The sequence below is a fragment of the Oncorhynchus mykiss genome, chromosome 1, assembly GCF_013265735.2.
Source record: "Oncorhynchus mykiss isolate Arlee chromosome 1, USDA_OmykA_1.1, whole genome shotgun sequence".
NCBI lineage: Eukaryota > Metazoa > Chordata > Actinopteri > Salmoniformes > Salmonidae > Oncorhynchus > Oncorhynchus mykiss.
In genome coordinates, this window is record NC_048565.1 from 72,584,095 (window position 1) to 72,609,511 (window position 25,417).

General features: G+C 39.2%; 1 protein-coding gene across 1 annotated transcript; it reads right to left on the bottom strand.

The window, feature by feature from the left end:
* Nucleotides 1–22,640: 22,640 nt before the first annotated feature.
* On the bottom strand, nucleotides 22,641–23,528 carry LOC110532660. Its single transcript, XM_021616746.2, has 2 exons — nucleotides 23,344–23,528; nucleotides 22,641–23,192 (listed from the first exon to the last, which is right to left on the bottom strand). Exons 1-2 carry the CDS (start codon nucleotides 23,416–23,418, stop codon nucleotides 22,641–22,643), a joined length of 627 nt encoding a protein of 208 aa, XP_021472421.1. The 5' UTR covers nucleotides 23,419–23,528.
* Between the last annotated feature and the right edge of the window lie 1,889 nt (nucleotides 23,529–25,417).

Consider the following 25,417-nt stretch of genomic DNA (forward strand, 5'->3'; position numbering starts at 1 on the left):
CAGATCAGGATATCTCTTTGGGAAGGGAGTTGATACTTTGCCATATATGTTCTAACAGCTTCTGAAAGTCCAGCAATGGCTCTCTAATTACTGTAAATCTGGCACAGTATAAAGTGTAGATTTGCCAACGGTCAAAGTTCACATCTGTCTTTTCGGACTCTACATTATCCTGTTATGCATGCTAAGGGAGGTCAAAAGCTGTTGGTAAGCTGTGATTAATGCTTTCTGTTGACATGAATTGCTTATTTAGCAGAGTGGCAGTTAATTATTGTGACCTTTACAGGAGGTTAAAACTGGTAAATTCTGTACTATGTTTGCTTCTCTTTGGAGCCAAATGCATCTGTGTCTGGGCAGCATCCTCTTTTCCATTCTCACCTGCCCCTCAGCACCGCGATGCATGAAATCAAAGGGACAACTTACTGCTCCACTGCATGTTGTCAGGTCGCTGCAACTCGTCCCTGCGTTTTAGACAGGCTGTCAGAAGCCAATGTTTTATCCACCCAGCAGGAGGGGGAACACATAAACAAAATATTTATGGATATATACCGTTTTGGAATAAGAGTTTCATTCCATAACGCTATATATCCATTTTCAGAAATGTTGGTAAATTAGCTTTTATTGTTTATAGCAATTCTGAAATAGATTGGTGTGTTTATTCACTATCTAATCATGGCATGGGGTTGTTCAATAACTAGTAATAACTAGTACTGCTAGGTTTTACACTGTCAAATGTAACAAGTAACCACATTTTTTATAAATAATTGTACAAATTATTCATTTGGGACATCAATACTTACTTTTTCGTACTGTAAAAACAACAACATTTTAACATTTGAGTTATTAGCTATTATCCAGAGTGACTTACAGTAAATGCAATCAATGTAAGATAGCTAGGTGAGACAACCACATTTCACAGTCAAATACAGTGCCTTCAGAAAGTATTCATACCCCCTTGACTTATTCCACATTTTGCCAGAATTCAAAATGGATCCCCCATCTACATACAATGCCCCATAATGACAAAGTGAAAACCTGTTTTTTTAAATGTTTGCAAACATATTGAAAATTAAATACAGAAGTATCTAATTTACATAAGTATTCATTCCCCTGAGTCAACTTGTTAGAATCACATTTGGCAGTGATTACAGCTGTGAGTCTTTAAGCACATCTGGATTGTACAATATTTGCACATGATTCTTTTTTTAATTATTCAAGCTCTGTCACGTTAGTTGTTGATTATTGCTACACAGCCATTTTCACATCTTGCCATAGATTCTCAAGCCGATTTAAGACAAAATGGGAAATAGGCCATTCAGTAACATTCAATGCCGTCTTGGTAAGCAACTCCTGCTAACAGTATATTTGGGCTTGTGTTTTAGGTTATTGTCCTACTGAAAGGTGAATTTGTCTCCCAGTTTCTGTTGGAAAGCAGACTGAGCCAGGTTTTTCTCTAGGATTTTGCCTGTGCATAGCTCCAGGGGCACAACTTTCACTGGGGACAGGACGAGTCATGTCCCCCCCCCCAAATTCTGAAATTGCATTCTTATCATTACAGTGTGATACAAAAAGCCACAACGGTGTGCTTTAGAACCATGTGGATGCCTCCGAGCGGTCTAGTAGGCTGTTTGAATAATTAATTCACTGTGGTCCTAAATCCAGACGTTTGGATTTTGGACTATGTGGACACCACAGTGGGGGCTGACAGGCTGTGTGAAGGCAAAGCTTCTGGAAGGCTGGCTGGACCAGCACAAGATAGTTGAGCGTAGTTCAGTGTGTGTGTGTTGCCCACTTTCACCGAGTATTAAAAGGAAGAAGCGAAGATACTGGCTAATCTTTAATTGACTGATAGCTGGCAAGGTACTGCTGTTTAACTGAACAGAAAAAAACTAAACTAGTGTTTATTCGCAGAGCTGAGCTAGTATTGTAAATGATGTGTAACGTTAGCTAATGTTTCATCCCCTCTTGACTGAGGTGAATGAATGCCAGGTCAGCTCTAGCCTCTAGCTATCTGACAGATAGAGATATGAGGTGGCTATTATTACTATCTGATATCTGTTTGTATGGACATGTTTTGCAGCCTTTGTTTTGTCTCGTTTCAACAGAATTAAAGGAACTTGGCTAGCTTTCGCTAGTTGATGTTCAGTTAGAGAGAGAGGTGGCAAAAGTTGGCAAACATTAGCTATTATTTTTGCCTCAATCACATTAGACCTGAATCAAACATCGGCCAAAGGACTGAAGATTGATATTTTGACATTTTTTCATTGCAATGTGAGTTTTTATTTGTCAGTATGGTCATGTAATGTTATTGATCTGTCAGTTTCGCTAGTTAATTCCCTACTTTTCACACTGACATAGTAATAAATAGATCTAACATTACAGGCATCATTGTCATGGTGCACAGTAGAGGTCTTCATAAAATCAAATCAAATCAAATGTATTTATCACATACACATGGTTAGCAGATGTTAATGTGAGTGTAGCGAAATGCTTGTGCTTCTAGTTCCGACAATGCAGTAATAACCAACGAGTAATATAACCTAACTATTCCAAAACTACTACTAAGTGTAAAGGGATAAAGAATATGTACAGAAAGATATATGAATGAGTGATGGTACATAACGGCATAGGCAAGATGCAGTATATGGTATCGAGTACAGTATATACATATGAGATGAGTAATGTATGGTATGTAAACAAAAGTGGCATAGTTTAAAGTGGTTAGTGATACATGTATTACACAAAGATGCAGAAGATGATATAGAGTACAGTATATACATATACATATACATATACATATGAAATGAGTAATGTAGGGTATGTAAACATTATATCCTACACCCGCTACCACAAGAACTGGTCCCAAACGCAATGTTTTCTAGGCATATGTGACCTATAGGCAATATCAAATGTGCAACGATACCTTAAGAAATAGGTTAAATTACCAGAGATTCTTGCATGGCCCTTATATTAGGCTATCTGTATTACTGGGCTAGATCAGCCAATATACAAGATGTAGTTTGAAGAAGGCAGAGTTGCACTCTCTCTATTTTATAGCCTACATTTTAGGAGTGTGAAGATTTTCAGATGGAGAAATACGGGTGATCAATATTTAGGCCTTTCTAGGCAATGTAGTAAACGATAGCCAAATTATAGGCCTATTTAGGAAGTACATTTCCTTGGAAAGATAACTGCCCTGTGCTTCTCCGCCCATGCATATTCTATAGACGACTCAATTTAATTGAGACCACACGTGCACCTAATCGCGCAGATATGGCTACTGAACTTGAAGCAGCAAGAATAGCACTTGCTACATTTTACATAGGCCTATAGGATATAGCCTACCTTTTAGGAGGACAATTTGTAGGCAGAGACAAATAAATGGTGTTGTGACTTTACTTTCATTAATCTGATGACTGTTATTTATTTAATCCACAAATTATTTTGAATTGTTACCCGATTATATTAATCATGTAACAATTAACTCATTAGGATTCTGGGCACCATGAAGAGGTTGTTTAAAGAGTTACAATCTCCCAAATTAAACTCTATAAGGTATATACAGTGGGGCAAAAAAGTATTTAGTCAGCCACCAATTGTGCAAGTTCTCCCACTTAAAAAGATGAGAGAGGCCTGTAATTTTCATCATAGGTATACTTCAACTATGACAGACAAAATGAGAAAAACAAATCCAGAAAATCACATTGTAGGATTTTTTATGAATTTATTTGCAAATGATGGTGGAAAATAAGTATCTCTCTTGAGCTTCCCAAAATAAGTATATCAAGTCAATTTGATGGAAACACATCTCTGGTGAAAATGTGCACATTGTTTTTATGTGTATTTTAGCATATTCACATGAATATGTGTCGCCAATTGGATAGAAACCTAGCTATTGAGGCTAATGTAGTTCAGACCAGCCTCAGACCAAAGCTCAGGACCCTGGACTCGTCGGGAAAGCAAGATCAGAGGGACGCCAAATGACTGTCATGAATCAGCCAAAACCTGGTTATCCCCTCCCTCTGGACTATCTGAACAGACCAATTTATTATCCCACACTCTCGTAAACTGCTGAGAAGCTGACCTGTGCTGTGCAACATGCTTATATTTCAATTGAGTAAATCAATTTCATCAAGCTGTCCTTTTTTATGTTATTGCCCATCAGTTATGAAGGAAATGGGCTCCTTCTCTCCCTTTAGTGCAGAATGAGATTGCCGGGGCAAGGCACCATCTGTTTTAACACTCAATTAATTTGTATACCTGAGGGATGATGTTTTACAGGGTTGCTCGTGTATTCTGCTCTGAATTTGGTGGGTGTCTCCCATTGCTAGTCAGCAGGGCTTAAAATAATTCTCTAACCTTTCCTGGCATTACCACTGTAGTGTCCGAGAAGCATGCTTTTATTATGGTACTACCTCTGATCAGGGCAGCCCTGCGTTGGTGTAAGGACATAATACCCCTAAAGTGAAGATTTTAGTGAAGCTTTTTCTCCCCCCGGTCCCTCAGACTGATACAATCTGCAGTTTAGAGAAGGGCAGGAAAATGCTTTGGCATAAAATAAAGAATTATAAACACCTTCTATCTGTAGCTCTTAAGGCAGAGATGATGAAATGGTTGATGTGGGTTGGCTTGTGGTGAAAGTACCACATGGTGTACTCACTCTGAGAGAATCTTCAAGGCCATGATAAAGTCAAGCGTTTAGTGTTTATGTCCATAAAGGGACGGAATGACTTTCTTAAATGCCACTTATAGAACCGTTTGGCCAACTTGATAGGGTTCTGAATAGAGTGGCTTCATAACAACACTGAGAGCAATACAACGGAAGAAAGAGAATAGCACTGTTGTGTCTTTACTATCATTAAACTGGAGACTTCGTTTTTATCAAAGATTCTGTGTAATTAGTTACTCGATTAAACTGAATAATCATGTAACTGTAATTAACTAGGATGTTGGGGCACCAAGGAAAGTATTCAGATTACAAAGTTATAATTTCCCAATATAACCTTTCAGATATTTTCATATCTGATCAATAGTCTTCTGATTAATGATTTATTTATTTTACCTCACGTTAGTCTCATTCCAAACGTCGTAAATCTGCACGAATCCAGTTTTCACTATGAGTCATCCGTACATCAATTGTCTTAAATAATGTATTTATTACTAACTAAGTAATTCACAGAAATGCATAAACAAACAGTAAATATGGTTACATGAAATGATAAAATGTGCCCTAGTGGGCTGAACCGGAATGGCGGCTTGTTAGACAAAAGGGGGGTTGACTAAGAATTCCCTAAAGAGTTAATTATAACAATTGAAATGCTAATCCCTTACACATGAACGCTCACTCATTCGGGAACAACTGCAATCAATATATATATTTACGCTCAGTGTGTCGTCTTGATCGCTGGTGAAAAGTATTTATTTTGTAGAATTGTCTGTCTCTCTCCCGTTCTCTCTCTGTCTTGGTTAGAGGGGATAGTTCAAAGTGACATTCGTTATAGAATGGATGTTTCGGTGGTTGTCGTTCTTCGCGTTCAATGATGCCGAATTCCTAGCTGCAGACTAGTAATCAATATCAAAGACTTGTTCTTATTCTGTCGGTATCGATAGTCAAAGAGTTTAACCACGTGGTATGGTTAAAAAGATTCAGCAATGGTCTACACCTTTAGCCCTCTCGTAATTGAGGTAAGCTTGGTCTCCTGATAACTTCTCAAAGTTGGGTTTTAATCGGAATGGCATAAAAGGGGCTGTCCCTGGATGTCTGACCCTAACTGGGCTCAGGGGCGGTCCTCTGATTTAGTTCAAATCAAAAGGGAATTGTATTTCTCTTCATTAAACAGTCCACAATCATATCATATTATACGAACAGTATCATACTCAGTCATTCATCTTATACAACAATTAGATGTAAACCTCATATCTGAGGCTATCATATAAACAGCGTTGTGGTAAACACCATCTCTCTTGAGCTTCCCAAGTTGTGCCAAACAGACTAGTTCGTAGCTGGATTCTTCACCGATCTTTTACACTTTACACTCTCTGGAACATGAAATTTATTCGTACCTCAAGTTCTGTGAGGTGGAAGGATTTCCTTTGTTTACCCTATCTCTAATACTGTGTGGCCATGAGGCAGGGTCTTCTGAGGAATGAGGCGTCTCAGTGTTGTTATGAGGCTTCATAACAACACTGAGAGCAGATCCCCACCAGCTGCAATCTGTTCCATAATCAAGACCTCTACAAATACTCAGCCATGCCACTTCCATGCTGCCAGATCGTAATCTCTGCTTAGTCAGTCCCTCCAGACCTGCTTACCCTGTCCCAACCCCTCTCGCTCAGCCTCAGCCTCCGCACCTGGTTTCTTGCAACCCGCCCAAGCTTCCCCTGGCCTGCACTCCATCTTCCCCCTGTATTTCAATAACTACCTTGGTTGCTTCATCCCAGTTTCCTCATCTGAGTCTTCTCTTGGGTTCCCCTGTTCCACTCCGTGTAACAGATAGGGCTAAATTGAAATGTTTCTTACAGAAGAAATATGAAAATCATACACATCAGCATGGTTTCAATTGAAATGAAACAGTTTGGAGACTACGGGAAAATTATTAGACCAAAGTTGAGGACACAGCAGTTCACCTGACACGACTGCATCCAAACATTACACTGTAGATTGTATTTGCATTTTACATGTACTTCTCTCTGCATTTGTTGATAATGAAATCAGATTTTCTTTTGGATACATTCAGTAACAATACATTTTCTGGAAAATGTGGGGTAGGTGCAACATAAGACAAAAAAAGTGTCTGAGTAAGAGGACTAACTGGTGTCTCCAAGTGGCCACAAAGTAATTTCAATGCACCTTTATGACTCAAAAAAAGAGTCTTCAACTATAAAGTGATGTTTTTTTAGCTTTCCTAGCTGTGCCATTGAGGAACTAGAGCAAGCACACTTGTAGTTGTTTTGTTTGGAACACAACCCTGCATCCCCCCCATCACACAATGACTGCTGTTTATGCAATCCAAAATCGGCCCATTATAAATTTCAATCAGGGTCAGGTAGGCATAATTTGAAAGCTTGTTCTATTGTCAACATGACTAGCTAAGTTTTAAAATTCAATCTTACAGTGTTAGGCTTTGACAGGGTTATTCGGAGAACCGGATCGTCATTTTGGTGCGCATAGAAAGGAGTCATGCATGAATTCAGGTATGTGTTCCTCAGTGAAAGTTCTTCAAAATAGACAGACTGGCTCGTTCAGAACAACCCAGGGTATGACACCATGTAATCTTGTAACTCAATCAAACACAGTGACCATAAACTTTGTCACTGTCGATGGCATGAGTTTTATGATATGGAATGTGAAGTGCACATTTGGACTCAAGGGTGTTTGGTTTGCTTGTATGACATCAAAGCTGTGTTTATTATAATACTCCACGTCTCATATTTCCAAATACATTGAATCCTCTTAATTTACAGCATTTCCCTCACTCAGAAAGGATTTTTTAGCAAAATTGCCCAATTAGAGGGAGGGATGGGGGCAACTTCTTGTCGCGTGGGGTGCTCAAGTGCTCAAGTTCAGAACGGCTTTCAATCAAAACCTATACAGCGCTGTGAAGCGCAGAGCCTTGACAGCCACTGCATTCCCATATTTAGGCATTATTTTTCAACCCGTATACGGGTCCGAGTGTAAAGGGCTATGACACTGAATGGTCATTTGTATAAGTCTATTTACGATTCACAGTTTAGATGGAGCATGCATGGGTACAGACTGCAGAGTAGCAGCATCACCACTAGGTTCTTCTCAAGCGGCTCCCAAACTACCCCCATGTGGGGTTGCTTGATATGAATATGGGGTTGTGAGAGAATCACCAAAAGCCTGGTAAATGTCTTTATTTTTATTTAATAAATAATTATAATATCCTCTTTGTATCTCAAAATCATTGTAAAGTGGTTTACCCAAAAAGTATAAATTAAAATGATCAACATCTCAAATTTGACATTCAACCAGTGAGGGAGCACCTTTAGATCGTGTTGAAAGGCTGCAGTTGACCATTGCACTTGAATCATTAAATACCTAAATGCCTGCTGCAAAATGGACCATTTTCTTAGACCGGCATCCTTGGCAAGTTCAGTAGCTAGTACATCAAGTGAATTCAGAGACAACTGATTCGCACAAAAACAGAAAATGTGCTAGAAAACATGACGAAACTTCCTCGAATAGGTCTTTACTAGCATAATTGAAAACAATGAGGAGAAGCCAAAATGCATCTTGTATGGAATATCCTCTCACGTGAGAGCATGAAGCCTAACCAGCTTAAACGGCACCTTGACATCATGCACAAGGAACATGTTAACAAACCCAAAGTAAGATTAATTTAATCACACCTACAGCGTCATGGCTCAAAATGGTATGCAGCATCATCTAGATATGTGTGCAACAAAAGTTCAACATGCACCTTCTGCTAACATTTCTGTCAAGCCATCTCCGCATACAATTTGATGCATATGTTGGAACGTATGCACCACACAGTGCGCCATGCAACTGCAACGCCTCTGCAACACAATGCTGCAAGGAAAATGCATAGTTCCATTGGAAATGAATGTACTTCTTGTGTACCAAAAAGCAATGACGCTATAGCTGTGATCGATGCTTAAGCAACAGGTACAATTAAAAAAGGCTATGACTGTTTCTGAGAGAGCCCAGAAAGCATAGTTTGAGGTTAGCTATTGTATGGTACAGGACAAGCCATATATTATTGCAGAGATTTGATATTGCCGCCTGCAGCTTGATATAGTAAAAACAATGTATGGGGAGGCAAAGGCACATACCTTTGTACATACCTTTTACACCTTTGTGAAATAATACTGTGAAATATAGGATTGATGCTATTGCTATCACTCAAGAGGAAACACTGACTGAACGACTCAGAAATTCCCCAGTTTATGCTCTCCAAATGGACGTGCTCTGTGCGGGCCGAGATGCCCATGCATTGACTTCTGTTCGGTACATGTCCGGGGATGCTATTCACCAGGACATATTGTTGAGTCTCACGCTTCCCAATCTTGAAACGACACAGGGTTCAGTGCGCTGCGTGGCTATATTGATTGAATAATGGGCTTTACATCACTTTTTTCCCGTGGTTGGGGTCATGAGAATTTTCACATTTTTAACATAGTTTGCCCTACCCAATTAGTCTCTAATGCGAGACTTTGGGTAGGCCTGGGGGGATTTCCCAATAGTAAATACACTTTTAGCAGTGTGCAACAATACAACAATGGAAAGAATAGGACTCGAAATAGAACTCGAAATTTGTGGTAGAAAGATTCAGTTAGAGACTGTTTTTATGTTCTGGAATGAGCCCTAGAGAGAGTTTGGGAAATTTTAGGGCAAGACACCATTTTTCACATTCTGTGTTGTGTATTACCATTCAGTGTTTCTCTTCTCAACAATTCTCAATTACTTTACCCTGTCTTGAAAACGTCCAACTCTGGATTTCTCTGTTCTACACTCAAAAAAGAAAGTCTTTGGATCTAGATAAAGGGATACTTGGGGATTTTGGCAATGATGCCCTTTATCTACTTCCCTCAGATGAACTTGTGGATACCATGTTAGTGTCTCTGTGTCCAGTATGAAGGAAGTTAGAGGTAGTTTCACAATCCAATGTTAACTAGCATTATAGCATTCACTGGACGTCTATGTGTATCTGCTAGCATGTTACAGTATCATTGGCCTGCAAAACTACCTCTAGCTTTCTTCATACCTAGTAGACACATTCATCACCCGAATGCTGAGGTATCCCATTAAGATAACACACACCTTTATCTAGGTATTTCATCAGAACTAGGGTATTGCCAAAATCCCAAAGTATCCCTTTAATTCTATTTTGGACAGCAGTTACATCAAATGGAAACAGGCTATTTTTACATTAAATTATTAATACAGATCTATAATTGTATTATTGAAACACTAGTGAATTGAGAAATAATAATTAGAAATGGTTTTGTCCGATTGACAAAATCTATTTAGGTAATCAAGTTTCAACTCAATTAGATCAGGTAGCTCCCAAATAAATGTACATTCATCCTAACTACAAACTGAAAAAAAGCATTTTGTTACATTCAGCAGTTTTATTTCCAACTAATCACAGAATAGTGAAGATTTCAGGAGCTTTGTGCTACCAGCTGCTTCTTCCTCATTCATGAGCATCTCTGATAGCTCCTAAACCAGCAGAATTTAAGAGACAATAAACTAACCAACAGATCAGTACAGCTAAGATTACATTCTCAGTAACGGTTACATACATTTTTTACATGTGGTTGTTTGTCTACCTTAGTTGAATGCACTGACTCAAGTCGCTTTCAATAAAAGTTTCTGCTAAATTACCAAAATGTAAATGTAGAAATGTATGGTTCCAATGCATTCTGGATATTATTCTAATGAGCTCTGAAGCCCCTCTTTGACCAAACAAAATTTGGTCAATTCATTTCTACATGATGGAATCTGGTGCAGATCAAGTTCCACCATGCAGCAATGCTCCGCCATTTCCTGTTTGCTCAAATTCTAATAGTTTGCCTAATTTCAGTTTATGTGACAAAACAAGCAAACATATTCGAGAGAATCATTTTACCATCTAAACCGCTGTGAAATATATTTTCCATACCCAAAAATATTGTATTTTCAGCTGTTTGAAGCTGGTGAATAAAACCGAACGAGAAGAGAAATAGCACACATAGGACGTATGTACCACTTCTTAGACTTGCTTTCAATGAGAATGACAGATCTATAACACACATTTATATGTGAATTTGGTTGGGTAGTCCAAAAAGTTACATATCGCAGCTTTAAGTAAATTCTACAAGAGACAATTACATTCCACCATAAAACATAATTGTGTAATGTTAACAAAATATGATAGAGCAAAACTATAAAATAAAAATAAAATGTTTGAGTGCATAGACTGTGTTTACTACTAATATGAAACACTTGTTTGAGACAAGCACTCTTTAGGCAAGTCCTATACATTTTTCAGATGTGGTATTATTATTATTATAAGAATAATATTTATTATTTGGTTAAACAATGCCATTGGAGTTTTTTTTTATTGTTTATGCAATAAATTGACAGGAAGGATGCTGCACCCTACGATAATAATAATCCTTCTCACATTTGGCACCGGTTAGTTTATTTAAGGAAATTATGAGTTGAAACTGTTATTTCTAAAAAGAAATATGTACATGTCCCAGCGACAGATTGATCAATTAACACCAGAGTGTGTATTCATTTTTATTTTACCTTTATTTAACTAGGCAAGTCAGTTAAGAACAAATTCTTATTTTCAATGACAGCCTAGGAACTGCCTTGTTCAGGGGTAGAACAACAGATTTTTACCTTTGTCAATTTGATCTTGCAACCTTTCAGTTACTAGTCCAACGCTCGAGCCACTTGGCTACCTGCCGGCCATAATCTTGTATGAATGCAATGTGTTATGGGTAAACCCCCATATTTTTCAACCATTAGGCTATTTAACAGGCCACTCTCCCCTTGTGATTTGATATTCCCTTTCAGTGGTTTTGTGAAATGGATTCTTCCGACACCCCTGTGGTTAAGCATGTCTTCCATGGTCTCGGTCGAGCTGCTGGAAGCTAGAACTGTAGCCTCCTCGTAAGGTTCTCTCCCCCAGATAGAAGGTACAAATAATGCTATAAAGAGATAATGAGGTGTGCTCCCTTACTCCTCTGGGAGAATAGGCAGTATCCATTTGCTAATTTATTGTGTTGAAAGCAAAGGTGATAGACCAGAACACTGCATTTGCTATGACTCTGGAGACTTTCAGTACATTGTGTTCCCCTTTTTGCCTTCCCCCGTGAGTCACGATCTCTTGATATGACAGTATGATGAAAGAGCTATGTATGCTGAGAGAGCCCACTTCACACTCCAGGTGCACAAACCACCTCTGCTACTAGCCAGAGCGCATGGGCTGCAAACGTTTATTTTTGTTTACGAACCCAAGCATAGATCAAAATGAAATACTTGTAATAGGCCTCTAATTTAAAAAATTATGTTTTTTATTTAAAATTTGTAGAACAATTTTCTGGAAATGTTGCAAAAATGCTAAATTTGGTATGAAAATCTTGATAATTAAAATTAAATGGTAGGACATTGTGTAATGGCTTATCAATCTGAAATTAAGTCTGAAAACTTTGGGCATGATATTTGGATATGAAAATGTTGTGTTAAGAAAACTGTGAAAATCAATCAAAAATCGAAATCTGTATTGTATACCCAGGGAGTCAGAAAACAGGTGCGGAATGTGTTTCATCATCATCAGCAAACATCAGCAAACAGGTGAAGAGTACTGAACGTAACCAAAACCACTACTACTGAGGCTTACTGAGGGTATGGGAAGGGAGAGTAATCAGGGTGGTGATGAAGTCCATATGTGCTTAACGAGGGGGAGCAGGTGTGCGCAATAATGGTTGCCAGGTGCGCGCAATGTGGGTTGCCAGGACCAGTGGTTAGTAGATATGTAATGTCACGTGCCGGAGCGGGAGTAGATGTGACAACATGGATCAAAAGCATTGACAAGTGATGGTAAATATTGTGTAATGGTGTATCAATCTGAAATTAAGTCATATTTTGCCGGGAATAAAATCTAGTTTGTAGAAAATATTTCTGGAAATGTTGCAAAAAGACAACATTGGGTATGAAAATATTGGGTATTGAAATTCAATGGTATGAAAAAATCTAAATAGATCAAAAACTCGTATTTAGCAGATGTTAATGCGGGTATAGTGAAATGCTTGTGTTCCTAACTCCAACAGTGCAGTAATGTCTAACAATACACAACAATACACACAAATCTAAAAGTAAAAGATTGAAATGAAGAAATACAGACATTTTAGGATGAGCAATGTCGGAGTCTGGAGTGTGTATGTATGTGTAAGGTTCTGCTTTTCTTTTCTTAGTTAACCTTTTGTTCTTTATGTTCTCGAACATAGCCCTGTTTCTTTGTGTTCTGGAACGTAGCCCTGTCTTTCATTTTTGTTCCTTGATTTCACCTGTGTTCAATTCTCATCAGCTCCCTATTTAGTTCAGTTCTTTCTGTTTGTATGGTTGTGAGGTAATGCTTGTTTTTTGAGAAGGAACCAGAATCAGTAATTACGACAAGTTTCTATCTTTTAGAGACCCAATATGTAATAAAGTATATTTATCATAGTTGGGTTTAAGTCCAAAGAAACTCGAGGAATTATCCAGGTCCTCAATAAGGCCCTTCAAGGCTAAAGATTGAGTACTTGAGAGAACTTGAAGCATGTTTTGCCCCTTAATGTTATCATTACATCAGATTTGTATAGTTAACAGTTTAATGGACATAATAAATAAGTGGACAGAGGACAACCTTCTTTTAGTTCCCAAAGAAGTAACTGTTATTTATTATTTTACATAAAGGATTGCTGTACTTGACTTTTACCCATCTTATGAAAGATTCTCCAAAGTTGAACAAATCCAGGCACTTATAGATTGTAGATGTACTGTTACGCAGGCTTTCTCAAAATCTGCTTTAAAGATGATATCTGGTTTCCCTCCATTCTCATAGTTTTCAATTTGTTCTAGGAGTTGTCTAATGGTGTCTCCAATATCTTTTAAGAATCCCGTCTGATCGTGATGAAAATTGTCTGGTAGGACCTTTTTAATTCTATGAGCAATACATTTAGTCAATATTTTTGCAATACAACATTGAAGGGTGAGGGCCCTCCTGTATTATACTGGGTCTTTGTACCCCCCCTGGCTCCTGCTATAGTAGGATAGAGATCAGTCCCTCTATTTGAATGCCATCAAGGCCAAGGGTTTTCCACGTCTGAAAGGAATCAATTGCCAACCATAGTTTGTCCTGTATAATTAGACCTTCACAAGATTTGTTTGTGTCGCGTATAGTTTAACATATTTTTTTGTGGAGAGGGATATCACAAAACTCATTGTCTAGTCACATTGGAGGAACTTGACAAGAGACCAATCTTCTGTAACAATTTTCTGTAGTCACTTTTTTTTTACGATACCAGTTATGTTACACTCTTGAAAAAAGGTGCAAAGTAGAACCATATAAGGTTATTCGATTTGTCCCCATAGGTGAAACCTTTTTGGTGCTAGGTAACACCCTGTAAATGGTTCTACCTAGAACCATCTATGCCTAGAACCCTATATGAATAGTTATTCTACCAATAACTATTTTATCTTCTAAAGGTTCTCCTCTAAAATGGGTTCTACTATTTTTAAGGGTTCTGAATGATTCCAGCAGACTTATCGCCTTTCAAATCAAACTCTTTATGACAATGCATTACATATCTCATAAATACTTTTTTTGCGGGCCTAGTTATACCCTAACATAGCAGCATTACAAAACTCCCTTTGTATATGTCACATCTGGCCTGCAAGTCAGATTATGCTGATTTGCAAAGTGATGTGTAATTACTATTGGAATCCATCCAGAGTCAGGATATCCAAAAAATACATTTTTTTATTGACATGCACTGTCAAATTCCTACATTTAGAATGACTGCCAGGGTAGGGATGAATGATTCATGGGACTACCAAAATCATCTCAACTGTAACTATTACAGTAATGGGTGAAATTAATCTAAAAGATTGGATTTGTTTAGAAAAGTGTATGTTATTTTTTTGTGGCGTAAGATTATGGTGGTTGAGTGTTTTACTCAACACAGAGTAAAAATTACACAATCCCACACCACTAAAATAAAATAAAATTATATTGGTCACATACACATGGTTAGCAGATGTTAATGCGTGTGTAGTGAAATGCTTGTGCTTCTAGTTCCGACAGTGCAGTAATATCTAACAAGTAATCTAACAATTCCACAACAACTACACACAAATCTAAAGGGATTTAGATTTAGGTATTAACAACAGCACACGTTTTTTTTTTTACACCACTGAATGTTAAGTTAATTTAACTCCTGAATCAAGACTAGAAATGTTACACTGAAAAGTCAACACTAGGTAAAACTGGCCAATTTGGTGTGTACCATATACAATACATTGCTCATTCATACTCCCTTCTATTCTCCTACTTTCTGCTTAATAAAATCACAGAAAATAACCATTTGAACGACAGAAATCCTGGCAAAGATATCAACTCTGTATATAGCCTCGTTATTGTGTTACTCTTTATAATTTTTTGCTTTAGTTTATATGGTAAATATTTTCTTAACTCTTCTTGATCTGCACAGTTAATTAACCTGTTATGGCTGCAATCCCGATATCGGGATCGATATGACAACTACCAGTGAAAATAGAGGGCGCCAAATTCAAACCACAGAAATCTCATAATTACAATTCCTAAAACATACATGTGTCTATTGTAGCTGGGGATTTTAACAAAGCAAATTTGATAACAAGGCTACCTAATTTCTATCAACATATTGATTGCACTACGCGTGGGTGTAATACACTCGATCACCGCTACTCTAACTTCTGCGATGCATACAAAGCCCTCCCCCGCATCCCTTCGGCAAATCCGACCATGACGCCATCTTGCTCATACCGTCTTATAGGCAGAAACTCAATCAGGATGTACCAGTGACTAGGACCATTCAACGCTGGTCTGATCAATCGGAATCCACTCTTCAAGACTGTTTTGATCACGTGGATCACACCTTCTTTGCCCGCTTTGAGGATAATACAGTACCATCGTCACGGCCCACTAACAATCACCCCTCTCCTTCCACATGGCCAACGTGAGTAAAACATTTAAACGTGTTAATCCTCGCAAGGCTGCTGGCCCAGGCGGCATCCCGAGCCGCGTCCTCAGAGCATGCGCAGACCAGTTGGCTGGTGTGTTTACGGACATATTCAATCTCTCTATATCCCAGTATGCTATCCCCACATGCCACCATTGTTCCTCTACCCAAGAAGGCAAAGATAAATGACTACAGCCCTGAGGCACTCACTTCTGTCATCATGAAGTGCTTTGAGAGACTAGTCAAGGATCATATCACCTCCCTTACCGGCCACCCTAGACCAACTTCAGTTTGCATACCACCCCTCCAGGTCCACAGACGATACAATCGCAATTACACTGCACACTGCCCTATCCCATCTGGACAAGAGGAATACCTATATTTGTAGGAAGTTTACATACACCTTAGGAAAATACATTTCAACTCAGTTCTTCACAATTCCTGACATTTAATCCTGTCTTAGGTCAGTTAGGATCATCACTTTATTTTACTCACTCTACTCTGAAATGTCAGAATAATAGTAGAGATACTGATTTATTTCAGCTTTTATTTCTTTCATCACATTCCCAGTGGGTCAGAAGTTGTTAATGGGATTTATATGTTTAAATTAATGATTAGAATATTCCACCCTGAAACCATATGATTGTATGAAATTGATTAGAATCATGAGATTATTTTAATGATGTGTGTGGTTTTAGTCAGTAGAATTATATATCCGTGAGTGTAGTTTTTAGGCAGAATTAGGGTATAACAATATATCTGTACAATATGTCTATTATAGTATCTTAAAAACAGACTGTCTGAGCAAGATTCGGTGTCGACCTATCCTGAGGGAGGGGTCTCCCTATCTTGAGGGAGGATGGGGAGCGATTCTCACGGCCTCCCCTAATCTTTGTTGGCTGGGTAGCAGGACAGTATGTGCGTAGGATACCTACTGTTTGTGTGGAAGTATGTGCACAGCTATAAAATGAATGTCTTTGTATTCTTGGCTTTAGAACGTTCTCTGAATAAACTGTACTAACCTTTTGAATAAGCTGAGTCTTTGACTAATTATTATTATACCCATGGTCTTACAAACCTCGGGAATTGGTCAGAGCTATTGATTGTTAGTTATTATCATTGGGATTAAAAATTATCGCGACAGAAGTTTGTAGCGCTATTTATTAGAGAGGGGTAAAGAAAGATTTTGTTCGGACTCCAGGCAGGTATTAACCATGCGAAAGGAAAAGAGTAGAATAGAGAGAGTACCACTACCAGACCCACACACATCAGCAGAAGAGACTGCCTAGAATGTGGCCTGTTTACCAGATAGCCAGTGGAGAGAAAAGAGAATACACACACTATAAAACCCACATCACAGCACAGGGGTAACCCCACCAATAATACCTCATACAATAATAATAATAATAATAATAATAATGGCAGAGCAATTGAACAGCAACTTCATACAAGAAAGAACCCAGTCATCAACAGAGGATTTGCAGTAATATGTATTATCTTCCAGTGGAGGAGTGCAGAGGGTATGAATGTGGGGGGTGTTCATAGACACAACAAAGGCCTTAAAAATGTCCACAATCTTCTCGGCCACATGTCATTAGTACACCCCACCTCAATACAGTTCAAATAACAATACACAACTTGCAAGCAACCACCCAAATACTTATGGTAGGGCAATAATAGTCCAGCTCTAATGAACTTCAATAGGAAGTGCGTTTGAAAATAGAAAGTCTGTTTCAGGGTAAAGCACTGGAACGATAGAGGGAAGAGAAAGAGAGAAAGGGAACAAGAGTGTACAGTCTGACTGTCCGATGGTTTGTATGTTAACTTCTCTAGGGTAGGGGGCAGCATTCGGGATTTTGGATGAAAAGCATGCCCAAATTAAACGGCCTGCTACTCGGGCCCAGAATATATGATATGCATATAACTGGTAGATTTGGATAGAAAACTCTAAAGTTTCCAAAACTGTTAAAATAGTGTCTGTGAGTTTAACAGAAATTATTTGGTGTTCCCAGAATCTCTATGTTAACCAAGTTTTTTTTTAAATGTAACCTCAGTAGAGTAGGGAGGAAAAAGGGGGGAAGAGGTATTTATGACTGTCATAAACCAACCCCCCAGGCCAACGTCATGACACTATCCAGAAGGCGAAGTCAGTACAGTTGCATCAAAGCTGGGACCGAGAGATTGAAGAATAGCTTCTATCTCAAGGCCATCAGACAGCCATCACGAACACAGAGAGGCTGCTGCCTACATACAGACTGGAAATCATTGGCCACTCTAACAAATGGATCACTAGTCACTTTATTGATGCCACTTTAATAATGATGTTTACATATCCTCCATTGCTCATCCCATTTGTATATTCTGTATTTTACACCATCTATTGCATCTTGCCTATGCCGCTCGGTCATCACTCATCTGTATACTTATTCCATCCCTTTACTTAGAGTTGTGTGTATTAGGTATTTGTTGTGGAATTGTTAGATTACTTGTTGTTATTGCTGCACTGTCGGAACTAGAAGGACAAGCACTTCGTTACACTCGCAATAACATCTGCTAACCATCTGTATGTGACCAATAACATCTGCTAACCATCTGTATGTGACCAATACAATTTGATTTGAAGTACTTTATATTGAAGACAGAGCCCCTCAAATGTTAATCATATATTTACCTATATTGATAAGGCAGGGGCTCTGCATACATTGGCTTCATCATGTTATGGGTATGCTTTTAATTGTTAAGGACTGGGGAGTTTTTCAGGATAAAAAAATAAATTGAATGGAGCTAAGCACTGGCAAAATCCTAGAGGAAAACCTGGTTCTGTCTACTTTCCACAAGACATTGGTAGATGAATTCACCTTTCAGCAGGACAATAACCTAAAATACAAGACCACATCTAAATAGGAGTTGCTTACCAAGAAGCCAGTCAATGTTCCTGAATGGCCGAGTTACAGTTTTGACTTAAATCTGCTTGAAAATATATGGCAAGACCTGAAAATTGTCATCTAGCAATGATTTTAGAGACCTACCCAGAAAGAATCACAGCTGTAATTGCCAAATATGCTTCTACAAAGACTCAGGGGTGTGAATACTTAAAATAGATATTTATGTATTGTATTTTCACTAACTTTGCAACATTTTCTAAAACATGTTTTCACTTAACTACTACTATAACTATGGGTTATTGTGTGTAGATGGGTGCAAAAACAACATATTTAATCCATTTTGAATTCAAGCTTCAACATTTAGTAAGTCTAGGTATCTAAATACTTTCTGAAGGCACTGTAAGACGTCATCAGTAAAGATTATGTTTTTTGTCAACATGTTCCTTTTACTGTAGTAGTGTCGTGGAAATGCATGTACAGTGGGGCAAAAACGTATTTAGTCAGCCACCAATTGTGCAAGTTCTCCCATTTAAAAAGATGAGAGAGGCCTGTCATTTTCATCATAGGTACACTTCAACTATGACAGACAAAATGAGAAAAAAAATCCAGAAAATGACATTGTAGGATTTTTAATGAATTTATTTGCAAATTATGGTGGAAAATAAGTATTTGGTCAATAACAAAAGTTTATCTCAATACTTTGTTATATACCCTTTGTTGGCAATGACAGAGGTCAAACGTTTTCTGTAAGTCTTCACAAGGTTTTCACACACTGTTACTGGTATTTTGGCCCATTCCTCCATGCAGATCTCCTCTAGAGCAGTGATGTTTTGGGGCTGTTGCTGGGCAACGCGGACTTTAAACTCCCTCCAAAGATTGTCTATGGGGTTGAGATCTGGAGACTGGCTAGGTCACTCCAGGACCTTGAAATGCTTCTTACGAAGCCACTCCTTCGTTGCCCGGGAGGTGGGTTTGGGATCATTGTCTCATGCTGAAAGACCCAGCCACGTTTCATATTCAATGCCCTTGCTGATGGAAGGAGGTTTTCCCTCAAAATCTCACGATACATGGCCCCATTCATTCTTTCCTTTACACGGATCAGTCGTCCTGGTCCCTTTGCAGAAAAACAGCCCCAAAACATGATGTTTCCACCCCCATGCTTCACAGTAGGTATGGTGTTCTTTGGATGCAACTCAGCATTCTTCGTCCTCCAAACACGACGAGTTGAGTTTTTACCAAAAAGTTATATTTTGGTTTCATCTGACCATATGACATTCTCCCAATCTTCTTCTGGATCATCTAAATGCTCTCTAGGAAACTTCAGACGGGCCTGGACATGTACTAGCTTAAGCAGGGGGACACATCTGGCACTGCAGGATTTGAGTCCCTGGCGGCGTAGTGTGTTACTAATGGTAGGCTTTGTTACTTTGGTCCCAGCTCTCTGCAGGTCATTCGCTAGGTCCCCCCGTGTGGTTCTGGGATTTTTGCTCACCGTTCTTGTGATCATTTAGACCCCACGGGGTGAGATCTTGCGTGGAGCCCCAGATCGAGGGAGATTATCAGTGGTCTTGTATGTCTTCCATTTCCTAATAATTGCTCCCACAGTTGATTTCTTCAAACCAAGCTGCTTACCTATTGCAGATGCAGTCTTCCCAGCCTGGTGCAGGTCTGCAATTTTGTTTCTAGTGTCCTTTGGCAGCTCTTTGGTCTTAGCCATAGTGGAGTTTGGAGTGTGACTGTTTGAGGTTGTGGACAGGTGTCTTTTATACTGATAACAAGTTCAAACAGGTGCCATTAATACAGGTAACGAGTGGAGGACAGAGGAGCCTCTTAAAGAAGAAGTTACAGGTCTGTGAGAGCCAGAAATCTTGCTTGTTTGTAGGTGACCAAATACTTATTTTCCACCATAATTTTCAAATAAATTCATTAAAAATCCTATAATGTGATTTTCTGGATTTTTTTTCTCATTTTGTCTGTCATAGTTGAAGTGTACCTATGATGAAAATTACAGGCCTCTCTCATCTTTTTAAGTAGGAGAACTTGCACAATTGGTGGCTGACTAAATACGTTTTTGCCCCACTGTATGCTGAGAGAGATTTGGACAATTATTCAAACAAGCAATAATGAAGCTGGTCGACCGCACACTCATAAGTTTGTGTTGCCGAGAGCTTAACCTTCCAGAGGAATCCTGTTTCTTATATAGCTGACATTAAAAATGCTTAGTCATGGCTGGTTCCACCCCCATACAGATCGGGGGGCATCATAAGCCACTTTGGGTTAATCTCCTGGTTATCTGCACCTGGTATTGTTTGAACCCCCAACACGGCCCAGGTGCCAGGATGATTGGGAACAGTGAGGGTTTTGTTCTATTCCTCCAGGCTATCTCTATCTCGGTTACACCCATCACACCTTGTCAACTGAATGCAGTCTTTAGGTTTTATTACCAAGTCGACTGTCAGCTCAAGCCCCAGAGGCCCAACTCTGTCCCATAGACACAGATGAGAGAGTACTCATCAAAGCTGTTCAATGCATAAACAGTATTATAACATAATCTTGTATTTGTTCTCTCACAGTAGCCTAACAATGTTATCTTATTTCAGGACCATGTGGAAAGATGCACGGTTTCACTTGAGTGATATAAAAAAAATATATATTTCCATGTCAAAGGGATCAGATAAGATACATATCAGGGCTGGTATATTTTATGCTCTTAAAATAAGTAATACATCCTCACTGTTGGCCTGATCCATTTGTAATTAGACACAAAAAGACAGGATACATGATCCTTCAATAGGCCCAATGTAAAACCTGAGGTTTTAGCTCTGAAAGTCCATCAATAAAGTCCACTCAAGTCCAAACAATCTCCACTCACTTTGCCTCCTTGACAGTCATTCTGTGCTTTTGTCTTGGTTTGGCCTTCAAACTTTAGACTCCCGTCATCTTTACCCAAAGAATCGATAGCAGCTACACGGTTGCTCTGCAGTCCAGACACTTTGCACAGTCCCTCACATAATAAAGTGCCTTTACTCACAGCTGAAATAACCCACTGTTTGTGTTTAAGGGAAGGCCAATCAGAAAAATCTCCTTGCTCAGCAGCAGGCGATGGGGCTTGTCTGGCAGTAAAACTGTCTTGGGCTGGATTTAAGAAGGCTAAGTCTGGCTCTGTTAGGGCTAGCGCTAAAAACAAGACCTTGCTGGATGGCTGAGAATGTTAACTATTGCAAATGAATATACAGTACACATCACACACACACACACACACACACACACACACACACACACACACACACACACACACACACACACTCACACACACTCTCACACACACAGATAGATACAGTTGAAGTCAGAAGTTTAAACACGGTTTTTCACAATTCCTGACATTTACAGTTTTTCCCAATTGCTAAAACACAATTTTGCAAACTAGGCTGGTTTTATCAAAATACTTAACACAATTCACAAAACCACACAACCAAACTGCAAAATACCTCATATATCCTGCAAAATGAAGCACTGCAACCAAAACTACATATAGCATTATCAAAATCAAATGTTTGCACGAAATGGCACACACTTCATTCATATTAGCAGATTTTTGTCTAACCAACTACACACTGTTGGGCATAATGAAAAGCACTCTCATCTTTAGTATGCTTTGCCATAATACTAAAATAGTTCAAATTGTTGAAAATCTTCAGATGCACAGAAATATTTGCAGATACACACACATGCTTTTGAAACAGTTTTGATTTTATTTTATTTTTCACCAAACAAGTCAGTGCAACATATGCACAGCAGATATATTTACATTGGACTGAACAAAAATATGCTCACAAAAAACAGTAAACTGAAAAAGAAAATTGCAGAAAATGTATAGAAAAAAAGAGTCAAGAAAAATAATTAGGCAGCATCTTGCCGCACAGCTGGGTCAGGCCACAACGCCTCGTCCACATCACAGGCAATATCTTCCCTTGCCAGACATCGAGGGAAGAAGTGCCTTGAGTGCCTTATCCATCCCTAAATCGCACCCACATCAATCTCATCACATGCCTCTTCCATAGCCTGCACAAGAGGCCTGTGCACAAAGGGCTGTCGGTCGTATACCTTCCACCGCCATGCCGAAAACAGCTCTTCTATGGGGTTCAGAAATGGTGAGTATGGTGGGAGGTATTGCACGAGAAATGGTGGGTGGTCAGCAAACCCGTTTTGGACTGGGGCTGCACGATGAAAGCTCATGTTGTCCCATACTACAACGTACCGGGTTCTTTGATGATCTGCATCATTCATACGCTCTGGTGGTATGAGAATGTTGTGGAGTCTGTCCAGAAATGTGAGAATATGGGCTGTGTTGTATGGTCCAAGGTTGGCATGACGGTGGAGGACACCATGCGTATTGGAGATGACAGCGCACATTGGGATGTTCCCACCACGTTGGCCAGGAACATCTATAATGGCTCTGTGGCCAATGACGTTTCTCCCCCTTCTTCTGGTCTTTGCTAGGTTGAACCCAGCCTCATCTATAAAGATGAACTCATGTGGGATTGCATGAGCATCCATTTCCAGTACTCCCTAAAAACATAGAACAAAAGCAGTCAATATGGTGTTATCCAGTACACTGGGAAACAATGTTGTGTGTAGTGTACTGCAGTCAATATGGTGTTATCCAGTACACTGGGAAACAATGTTGCGTGTAGTTTACTGCAGTCAATATTGTACTTACATCCACATATGCTCGTCTGACCTCTTTGTTTCTTTGAGAGTTTCTCTCAAACGGCACCTTATAAAGTTGTTTCATTCTGATTTGGTTTCGCGTGAGAATGCGAGCCAATGTGGACAGACTGACTCGTTGAATGTTGTTGAATATGGTGTTGTCTTGGATGATGTGGCTTTGAATTTCTCGTAATCTGATTTCATTATTTTCCAAAACCAAGTTTACAATGTTAGCTTCCTGTACCCCGGTGAACATTTGGCCCCTTCCTCTACCATGGTTGCGTCGCTCAGTCCTTTAGAAAAACCAAAAAACTAAAATATAGGGCTTGGGCAATGCAGCCTAAAGATATTTCCCCCACAGTAGAGTAAATTCTACAGGAAATTTGTGCAGTTAGTGTATGACATCAGCCATTCATGAAGTAAACAGGTGTCACCCAACTGATACACTATAACATGGGGTGTACTACATAGTATGAAAGAAATGTTGGTTACATACCTGTACTCCAGTCTAAATGTCCGGATGACACAGGCGACAGTAACACGGCTCAAGTTGGGCTGCACTCTCTGTCCAGCCTCTCGCAATGTCAGCCCATGGTTGATGACATGATCAACTAAGGTTGCTCTGATTTCATTTGAAAGATTTTGTCTTCTTTGGCCATTAACTCCTCTACCAGCTCTACCCATACCTCTCACTCTTCCTCCCCCTCTCATTCTCACCCTCCCTCTTCCTCTTCCTCTCTCTGCAACAGCTTCCATTGTTTTTGTAAAACAAAAGGTGCTCACCTGTGGTCTTTTCATAGCGCTTACTTCCTGATTGAAGTGGTAACAATTAACCATTGAGGTGTTTGGCCAGGCCAGGTGGCACATGTATTGGCCAATTAGCTCATGTAGTGTAATTTTGAATGGCAGTGTTTTGAAATGGCAAACATGTGACTTTATGTCAGATTGTTGTGTCTTATGCAGAGAACCATGTGCAATGCATTTAAAAAGTGCCATTTTGAATTGCAAAATGTGTGTAAAGCAGAAAATGTGTTTAGACTTTTGGAGACTTGAGAAGAGGTTTTGCTCTCTGTGTGTCAGTTTAAATAATTGTGCTGTGCATGTCATTTTAGTGTGTTAGCAATTGGAAAAAACTGTAATCCAAATAAAAATTCCCTGTTTTAGGTCAGTTAGGATCACCACTTTATTTTAAGAATGTGAAATGCCAGAATAATAGTAGAGTGAATGGTTTATTTCAGCTTTTATTTCTTTCATCACATTCCCAGTGGGAATTCCCAAGTTTACATACACTCAATTAGTATTTGGTAGCATTGCTGTTTAAATTGTTTAACTTAGGTCAAACGTTTCGGGTAGCCTTCCACAAGCTTCCCACAATAAGTTGCATGAATTTTGGCCCATTCCTCCTAACAGAGCTGGTGTACCTGAGTCCGGTTTGTAGGCCTCCTTGCTCGCACACACTTTTTTCAGTTCTGCCCTCAAATGTTCTATAGAATTGAGGTCAGGGCTTTGTGATGGCCACTCCAATAGCTTGACATTGTTGTCCTTAAGCCATTTTGCCACAACTTTGGAAGTATGCTTGGGGTTATTGTCCATTTGGAAGATCCATTTGCAATCAAGCTTGAACTTCCTGACGATGTCTTGAGATGTTGCTTCAGTATATCCACATAATTTTCCATCCTCATAATGCCATCTATTTTGTGAAGTGCACCAGTCCCTCCTGCAGCAAAGTCCCCCACAACATGATGCTGCCACCCCCGTGCTTCACGATTGGGATGGTGTTCTTCGCCTTGCAAGCCTCCCCCTTTATCCTCCAAACATAACGATGGTCATTATGGCCAGTTCTATTTTTGTTTCATCAAACCAGAGGACAATTCTCCAAAAAGTACGATCTTTGTCCCCATGTGCAGTTGCAAACCATAGTCTGGCTTTTTTATGACGGTTTATGAGCCTTTCAGGTTATGTCGATATAGGACTTGTTTTACTGTGGATATAGATACTTTTGTACCTGTTTCCTCCAGCATCTTCACAAGGTCCTTTGCTGTTGTTCTGTGATTGATTTGCACTTTTTGCACCAAGTACGTTCA